This window comes from Sinocyclocheilus grahami, unplaced genomic scaffold, assembly GCF_001515645.1.
Source record: "Sinocyclocheilus grahami isolate Dianchi unplaced genomic scaffold, SAMN03320097.WGS_v1.1 scaffold261.1, whole genome shotgun sequence".
In the NCBI taxonomy this organism is placed as follows: Eukaryota; Metazoa; Chordata; class Actinopteri; order Cypriniformes; family Cyprinidae; genus Sinocyclocheilus; species Sinocyclocheilus grahami.
The window spans coordinates 484,638-494,810 of record NW_015505440.1 but is presented as its reverse complement, the minus strand read 5'-3'; the positions used below and the strand labels follow the sequence as shown (position 1 = coordinate 494,810).

At 35.8% G+C, this 10,173-nt stretch overlaps 1 protein-coding gene across 6 annotated transcripts in view; it reads right to left on the bottom strand.

The window, feature by feature from the left end:
• ksr2 (kinase suppressor of ras 2) overlaps positions 1 to 10,173 on the bottom strand; it is a 93,080-nt gene that overhangs the window by 60,129 nt on the left and 22,778 nt on the right. For all 6 annotated transcript variants that reach the window (XM_016290646.1, XM_016290647.1, XM_016290648.1 and 3 more), the window contains exon 5: positions 8,948 to 9,458. In XM_016290646.1, coding sequence (XP_016146132.1) covers positions 8,948 to 9,458 — 511 coding nt within the window. The remainder of the gene's footprint in view (positions 1 to 8,947; positions 9,459 to 10,173) is intronic.

The following is a 10,173-nucleotide window of genomic DNA, read 5'->3' as shown; positions in this document are numbered from 1 at the left end:
TTTTGCTCCGTTTTTTAGACACCGAACTTCAAACTCATCCATGCCAAATAGTTCATTCTTGAAGTAAACTTGTGTCCGTTTGGTGATTAAATACACTGTTTTAGACTGCTGCTCGAGTTGAACGCGATGCGTCCGGAGTGTGTGAGATACCGGTGAGTTCTCCTAGACTCAGCGCTGTGCTTTTATTTTGATTAGATAATCATCAAGTGTTCAAGAATAGAAGCAGTTAAAGTGTGAGAGTATACATACAATATCCATATGTATATAATTTTAATGCTATAGCCTTTGTGTATATATTTAATGATGTGCATCTTTAAGCATGACAGTTGAAATGAAATTGTAACACTTTAAAATAAGAGTCCATTTGTAGCATTAAGATTAATGTAAGCTGTGTAAGTATTGTTCCTTGTTAGAGTGTGTTAATTTCAACATTTACTATTACTATTATTATTATTTTTTACTACTACTACTAGTATGGTTAAGTACTGTTTTTGTTAATAAAGCACTATTTTAGTTTTTGTTCAGTATCAATTTTAAAACTATCGGTTAATTAATCGGTATCGGCCAGTGTGGTCCAACCTAGCTATCGGTATCGGCAAAATCCACTATCGGTTGACTTCTAGTTTAAATCATGAGTAGCAAGTAATTTGGGAAGCTATGCATACAGTTTTAAAGCAGCTTCCCCAACTCTACTAACTGTCATCCGGCTCATCAACTAGTTGACTAGCACAGAGGTCTGGAGAGACGTTGGCCTTTATGCAGATGCATATTGTCATTAGCATAGCAAATAAGCCTTGCTAATTATCTCTACAGCGGAGAGCAGTACTCAGCTTGAAAAGGGCAGAGAGAGAGAGAGGTGGCCCGGGTACATAAGCAAAATTAATAGCCCTCCACTCCATGCTAAAAAAAGTTTAAGAGGTGACAGGAGTGTGTTTTCAAATGGAGAGAGAGAATGTGACGACTGCTGTGTGTTGCAAAGATCAGCTGAGATTGTGTGTGTATGTGTTTGTGTATACATATATGCATATATAAAATGAAACCATGTCAATAGTTTTATTTTTGTGATCATTTTTTAAGATATATTTATTAACTCACCAAAAATAGATAATTTGTAAGTATTTTACATATGAAATATTCTGTTTTTGTGATAATTCTTTGGAATATATTATTTATTTTTTAATATATATATATATATATATATACATACACCCACACACACACACACACACACACACAGTTGAAGTCAAGCGTTTATATACACATTGCAGAATCTGCAAAATGTTCATTATTTTACCAAAATAAGAGGGGTCATAATGCATGTTATTGTTTATTTAATATTGACCTGAATAAGATATTTCACATAAAAGATGTTTATATATAGTCCACATAAAAATGACCCCGTTCAAAAGTGATCCACAGCTGTTTTTTTGTTTAGTGATAGTTGTTCATGAGTCCCTTGTTTGTCCTGAACAGTTAAACTGCCTGCTGTTCTTCAGAAAAATCCTTCAGGTTCGATAAATTCTTTGGTTTTGCAGCATTTTTGTGTATTTGAACCCTTTCCAACAATGACTGTATGATTTTGAGATCCATCTTTTCACACTGAGGACAACTAAGGGACTCATATGCAACTATTACAGAAGGTGCAAACGCTCACTGATGCTCCAGAAGGAAAAACCATGCATTAAGAGCCGAAGGATTTGGGACCTGACAGATTTTTATGAAGAACAGCAGGCAGTTTAACTGTTCAGGACAAACAAGGGACTCATGAATAACTATCACTAAACAAAAAAACACAGCTGTGGATCATTCAGGTAACAACACAGTATTAAGAATTGAACGGGGTCATTTTTATGATTTCAACTATTGTTTTCTCTTGTGGACTATATGTAAACATCTTCTATGGGAAATATCTCATTCAGGTTAGTACTAAATAAACAATAACGTGCATTTTCTATGATCCCTCTTATTTTGGTAAAATAATTAACATTTTGCAGATTCTGAAAAGTTTATGTAAACATTTGACTTCAACTGTATATATACAGTATATACAGTTATATAAAACGCTCTACTATCAATTCACAAGACTCCCAGAAGACATTGAAATTGACACACTCATGTTATTCAGCCAAAGTGGATACATATATAAAACACCACTGAAATCCTATTCAACAAATTGCAATGGCAAATGAATCTAAAAAATCCTATCAGTTATGATCCAATCACAAAGGTGGAATCAGATGACATGCAAATCAAACAGCACTAATTTCATCATCTCCTGCTTCTCCGTTCCAGCAGTTTTCCCCTTCAAACCTGCCAGATGTAATAAAACAGCTGTCAAGCATTCCACACTCCAAACGCCTTTCAAAAATATCTCGCACACACATACTACATAATACAGGACCAGGCAAATAGAAAGAATGCTGCACAGCGCAAAGGACACCATGAATGATGACCAGAGAGAAAATGGCATTCATGTTAGCGCTTTATGAGACGACTAAAGGATAGACACATTCTCACGATCTCCATAATACAGATTCTTCTGTACTAGATGCACATTTGAATGTTGAGAGTATTCCTCTGTCCATCTGTCTCATTAAAAATCCCTCATTTGGAATTCTGGAGTGCGTGTGAGCGTGCGTGTCTCACTGTGTGAGGTTCAAAGGTTAATGCACGCTGTCAAAAGGTCTGTAATTATAAGGAAGAAACATGGTCGCTTTTGTCCCTCGAGACAAAAAGAGCCCGTTCCTGAAGAGAACCACAATTTCAGACCGCAAACAACCCGTGTCTGAGCTCTTGCATATAAAAGTTCTTCAATAAAAGATTTGTAGATGATTCTTGGGGTTCTTCATTAACAGCACAGAGCAGAGTTGAAGCGGGGATCTTGCAGTATCAGTCTTGATACCTTTCGAGACTGGATGAACGGGGCCTTGGTCTGAGTCTCATTACGTGGTGTCTTGCTCGTGGTCTGGGTCTCAGGTTATGGCAGTCTATTTCCACTGTACTAAAGGTGATAATTATCTCAACTACTAGTCGACCGTGTTATTTCAGGGCAAAGATGATTCTACGTATCTTCATGTCTTCATTGTGTATAGAGCATGTGCACTAACCACTAGGCCACAGCTCTGACATTTGTATAATACTCTTAAAGTCAACATGAATTGGTCATTTTACTCCCATAATGTGACACATTCGAAAACTAAAGCAAATATTCAACAAGAAAAAGAGTGTTTTCTCTTTTTCTTGTTGAGAAAAAGAGAAACTTAATTTTATCCATCTAAAATTGATTGCATATTGAAACATAGAGATTATATCAGATAGTGAATTTGCTAATACAGTGCCGAATAATGATGCTTGATGCTTTTATAATGCTTTTTACACAATATTTCAGCAACCAAAGCATCACAGATTCATTTATAAGACCGTTGAAGATGGTCTCAGTGTTTAGGATCTGAATGTGAAGCAAAAATGTAGTAGATCCAGACTGACATGTGTTTAGCTTAAAGCAGAGCACTCCATTTTACAAGTAAACACAAATGCTGGTCATAAATATACATCTAAAGACTGGCCTGTCTTTGGATGTATTTTTATGACCAGCATTTGCCTTGCCTTGTCTGTTTGGTATGCCATGCATGTACACACCTAAATTTACTGTTTCATAAGTCAAGGGTTAATGATACAATGTGATGACCTTCTTGCGCAAAAGAATGCAATTAAATTGACCAAAGGTGACAGTAGACATTTCTATTTCAAATAAATGCTGTTCGTTTGATTTTCCATTCATCAAAAAATCATTAAGAAAATGTATTACCATTTCCAAAATATTATGCAGCACAACTGTTTTTAGCATTGCTAATGATAAGAAATGATTCTTAAGCAGAAAATCAGCATATCAGAATGATTTCTGAAGGATCGTGTGACACTGAAGACTGGAGTAATGATGCTGAAAATTCAGCTTTGCATCCCAGAAATAAATAAAACTAAAATATATTAAAATATAAAATAGTTTTACTGTATTTTTGTTCACATAAATGCAGTCTTGGGGATCATAAATGACTAAAATAATTTTGATGTCACGTTGACTTTTACAAGTCTTCAACATATTCTTGATTGACAGTTCTGAGTTTTCTCCAAATTATAATTAAACTGTCAATATCGGACTGCCACAGGGTCTCACCAAGATGCATTCATAATCATTTCGGATGCATGCTGCACACAAGCTAAGCGTCTTTCATTCAGTCGTGATCCTATCAAATCACCAGAAAATCCAAATCCGCTGTGACTTAAATATGAAGCAGGTGTACAACTTAATTTACCTGTCCTGACATTAACTATGTTTCCTCTTTTTTATGATTCAACTAAACAGCTGTTCTAATGAGATATATGTAGCACCGACACTGTAAGAATTGAAAACACAGCATTCACAATCAGCTTAAGCAAATATGTAAATCCAGCCATAAAACAATTACGGTTAGAATGTCCTGCAACTGGTGATGAAGCAAAGCATTATGAGGCACTAAGGCTTTATACAGAAAGTACGCCTCAACAATAGCAGTGAAACAATGTGGGTTTGACAGACAAGCTCATTAGCTGTTTCAAAAAAATAAATTGTAAGACCTCTATAAATGACTAATATTCTGGATAAATTGTGAAAAGTTGGTTTGGAGAGTCTTTAACCACGTTCAGACAGCAAAAGCACATTTCCATCAACTATTTCCACACTAACCATACAATATTTCTGTGGCGAACAAAGTACGTATACCAGATACTGGCCCTGTTTTCGTGATGCTTGTGAATCTTTCTGCACACTTTCACTAACCAAAGCATCACAAGTTTATTTATAAGACAGAGGAGACCAAGTAACTAAATCAAAAAGATGGTCTCAGTGCATAGGATCATAAAGTGAAGCAAAAATTTTGTAGATCCGGATTGACAACTGATTAGCTTAAAGCAGTGAACTCCGTTTCACAACTACATGCTGGTCATAAATCTACATTCAAACACAGGCTGTAACTATGAGATATGCCTGGCCTTTTTGTGTCATGCATGTGGGTCAAAGACGAGACATCCTGCTTTGGTGTCCGCATCAAATCGTATTTAAAAAAGTGATCTTGTATACATAAAAAGCATATTAAATGCAAGTAACATGTCTATTTTTCAAAGAATGTAATGTCAAAATATGGGTGAAATAATGCTACATCATCATTCAGCATAACAAATATATTTATGTAAAAATTAAACAAGATATGTATTCTGATCTGCACTTATTAAAATGTATAAAAGAGATCATAATAAATGTTATTCTATTTTAAATGATTACAAACGTCTAGCTGACAAATAGGTAAGACATAGTAGTTTAAAGGGTAGTGAGAAAGATTTGTAAAGATTTAAAATTACAATTAATTAGTATTTGGATGCTGCAATGTGATCTAAAAAATCTGTTTCTGAATATGCCTGACAAGATTTTCTGTGATATGAACTACACTGAATGACATTTTGATGGGTGTCTTCTGTAACTCATGGTAAAAATGTCCGATAGTCATTGTTTTTTGCTCATAAATAATACAATTAAGCAGGACACATAAAGCTGTATTAACATTTTATCGTTTTGATGTTTGAAAACCCTTTTTCTGTCTTTGACCCATGTACGTACCTTATACTGCTCCATAGACATGGGTTAATTATACAACATGATGAGCTCCTTGTCATGGTCTGTTCACAAACTGCCCTGTGTATAAATCAGCAAAGTCTCAAATGAACAATACAAGTCCCAAATCAGGTCTATTTGAGGCATCGGAATAGCTTTGTCCTAATTGGATTTCCCTATTTGCTGGCATTCTCAGCGTCCAGGCCCTTATTAAAGGGACATGGAAAGGGTCTGGATCACATCAGAACAGGGGGACTGGTAATCACCCATCTAATGCCATTTAATCTAGTTTACTGATCCAAACTAGGAAGTAATGTCTTTCTGTTCTTGTATTTTATCTTTCTCTCAAGACAACACAAGGCACAAGTGGCAATATTTTTTCATGTCAGCTTCTATGACTGAAACTAAACCTTCTTGGCCAGGTTTAGTTATTCAAAATTAAAAGATATTTAAGATCATTTTTTCTCAAACCCCTAAGACTATATTTGGATTTACTTGGTTAACCATTTCAAAAAATATCAACAGAATAAAACAAGATTCCTCAACATTTTTAAATATTCCTATTTTTTTTTTTTAAGTTTTAGTTAATGTAGTACTTCTAGTTAAACTACATCAAAATGAGAAAGTACGTCTTAGCAACTAGCTGAAATAAAATATATTTTTATGTTTTTATTATATATTTCTTATTATATATTTTTTCAGGCCACATTTATTTCAATGAACTTTCTGCTTGGAAGATTTCGTTTTAATTTTAGTTTATGCTTTTGTGATAATTCTTGGGAATACACAGTACAATATTAATAGTTTTATATTTTAATTTAATTGCTAGCAGGTAAAACTGAGTTCATCTGCACGCATTTTTCATTCAATAAGGCAGAAATGCATATACAGTCAGGTCCATATACAGTATATATTTGGACACAGGCACAATTTTTATTATTTTAGTTGCTGACCAAAACATATTCAGGTTACAGTTATATAATAGAATATGGGCTTAAAGTGCACACTCTGGGCTTTAATTTGAGGGTATTCACATCAAAATTGGAGGAAAGGATAAAGAATTACAGCTCTTTATTATGTACCTCCCCCCTTTTTCAAGGGACCATAAGTAATTGCACAGTTGACTCATGGACAGGCATGGGCTATTCTTTCATTATTTCTACATCAATTAAGCAGGTAAAAGTTTATTCTAAGTGTGCCATTTGCATTTGGAAGCTGTTGCTGTGAACCCACATCATGTGGTCAAAGGATCGCTCCATACAAGTGAAACAAAACAAATCCATCAGAGAGATAGCAGGAACATTAGGAGTGGCCAAATCAACGGTTTGGTACATTCTGAGAAAAAGAGAATGCACTAGTGAGCTCAGCAACATAAAAAGGCCTGGATGTCCACGGAGGACAACAATAGTGGATGATCGGAGAATCCTCTCCATGATAAAGAAAAACCCTTTCACAACATCCAGCTAAGAGAAGAACACTCTTCAGGAGGTAGACGTGTCACTGTCAAAGTCTACTTTCAAGAGAAGACTTCACGAGAGCAAATACACAGGGTTCACCACAAGGTACAAACAAGACCAGATTAGACTTTGCCAAAAAAAAACATCTAAAAAAGCCAGACCACTTCTGGAAAAGCATTCTTTAGACTGGTGAAATTAAGATCAACCTGTACCAGAATGACGGGAAGAAAAAAGTATGGAGAAGGCTCGGAACAGCTCATGGCAGCTAAAGGCAGAAAGACCCACAAACAAACAACAACTGAAGTCAGCTGCAGTAAAGGCCTGGCAAAGCATCACAATGGAGGAAACCCAGTCTCTGGTGATGTCCATGAGTTCCAGACTCAAGGCAGTCATTGCCTGCAAAGGATTCTCAACAAAATATTAAAACATTAACATTTTATAGCCTATATGATTATATTTATTTGTCCAATTACATTTGAGCCCCTGAAAATGGGAGAAACTGTGTATAAAAATGGTTGTAATTCAATTTACAACCATATATATAAGCGTCAAAGATGAAAAAGGGTTTAAGTGTAAAAATAATAAGTGTAATACTGCTTTAAATTGTTGTTGTTTTCCCCCCCAAAATTAAAAAAATTCTGTTTAATTTAATTGCAATTTTGTTTTTCTGAGCAAAAAATAAATATCATAAATTTTTCCCTGATTTACAGAAGACACCTACTAAAATGTCATTCAGAGTAACAATCTTGTCAGGCATATTTACAACAAAAATGGATTTATGACATATTAAAAGACTAATCACTTTCACCCCAAATACTAATTAGTTGTAATTGTACATTTTTAAAAATTTCTAGGTTTTGCCCATTTGTCAGTAAGAATTTTTTACTCATTTAAAACACAATCAAATGTAATATGTTCCTTTATTCTTTTATATATATTTTAATATGTACACGTCAGAATAAGCATGTTGTTTGAATTTTTACATAAATATTGTGTTACACTGAATGACAATGGAACATTATTTCAACCAAATTTTGACATTTTATTCTCCAAAAACATGTCAGTGTCTATTCTACAATATGATGACCTCCTAGCACAAACATGTCAGTGTCTATTCAGCAAGAATGCAATTAAATTGACCAAAGGTGACAGTAAAGACATTTCTATTTCAAATAAATGCTGTTTGTTTGCACTTTATATTCATAAAGAAAATAATTAAAAAAATGTATCACCATTTCCAAAATATATAAAGAGGCACAACTGTTCTTAACATTGTTAATAATAAGAGATGTTTCTTGAGCAGAAAATGAGAATATTAGACTGGTGACCAAAGGTGACAGTAAAGACATTTCTATTTCAAATAAATGCTGTTTGTTTGCACTTTATATTCATAAAGAAAATAATTTAAAAAATGTATCACCATTTCCAAAATATATAAAGAGGCACAACTGTTCTTAACATTGTTAATAATAAGAGATGTTTCTTGAGCAGAAAATGAGAATATTAGAATGATTTCTAAAGGATCATGTGACACTGAAGACTCGAGTAATGACTACTGAAAATTTAGCTTGCTTTGCTTCACAGGAATAAATAAATCTGTGCTATATACTGTAATATAACTGTGTGTATATATACACATTTTAAAAGGGAAATTTTGCTGCCTGCCTAACTTTTGGCCTTTATGTCAAAAGCACATTTATGATGCTTTAAAATGCTGTCTACCTAGGCAGCTCACTTGGTTTTGCTGAGTTACAGACCAAGATGTGGCCCTCACACTGAAAAACAACATTTAAAATGCACTGCACAATACAATACGCAGAACGCTGTATAATGTAGTGTGACTCACTTGGGTGTCTGTGCGTCATCTATTCTGTTCCCCAGCTGGAACTCGTGGGATTTGCTGCGGTGCAGAGCTGTGAACCCTGGCAGAAGGTGGATGAGCTTCCGGCTGGCAGGCGGCGGGGTTCCAGGGGCCTTCAGCTTATTCCTGCGCCTGACCTGTGGCGTCCCTGGAGGGGTCATGGTGTTCACCACTAAGGGAGTCCAAGGAGGGGTGTGGGCAAAATGCCTCTGTCTGGGGGAAGGAGGGAGAGAGTGATGTCCCATATCCAGAGGCGAGGGGAAGAGGCCGGAGTGAGGGTCCACGGTCAGCCGGTCCGAATGCGGGTGAGGGGAATAGAAGGGGGGCACCAGGGCCTGGGGACTCTGGCACAAGTGCTGGCTGTAGCGCGAGTGCAATTTGGGGCTCTGGGAGAGCTGGAGACGGACCCACTGACTGGGGTCTGACGGCCCCACTGGGGTGTTCTCTTTACCCGACTCGGACGTGGGCCACTGAATGGACCAGTCCTGCTTGGATCCTGTGGACACACAGTGTGAGAGATGGAGGTTTGTACCAGCCAGAATAAAGAGGAACAGGTAAGTTTGAGAAAAAACACTGGAGGAGAGGAGAAGAGAGGAGAGGAGAGGAGATAAGATAAGATAAGACAAGGACAAATAAGAAAAGAAGAGATGAGAAGCAAACAAGTAATGAAATAAAAAGACGAAGTGAGAGGAGGTTACATGAGATGAACCAAGACATGAGACACAAAAGATGAGACAAAATTACACAAGAATAGAGGTTGATTTTTATAATATAATGCAAACAAATTTAACTGAATTTAATTGAATGACAAGTACCTTAAGGTGCAGCCATATTAGCGAAAATCTGTTTAAAATTCCACAAAGAGGTCATTTTCAAACAAAGCAGGTCAGCTCAGCGAAAATCGTGAAAAACTTGAATCCGCTGTGAAACCTGCATGGGGAAATTGAGTGAATTCCTATTGAAATGACTAGATTTTGCCCTAAAAAAATCACTGGACAATGGACAAATATGACTGCACCTTTAGGCTTCAACTTAATTTAGTTAAAAATGTGATTATAACTAAATACATTTAAAGCATAAGTCTATCCTTGCCGAATGAGTGTTACTTAAGAGTGGTTTTTTGTTTTGCTATTTTAGCACATTTTATTAATAAAGAAGATCAGGATATATTACAAGCTGGACTTGAATGCATGACGCTCATAGGCATCACA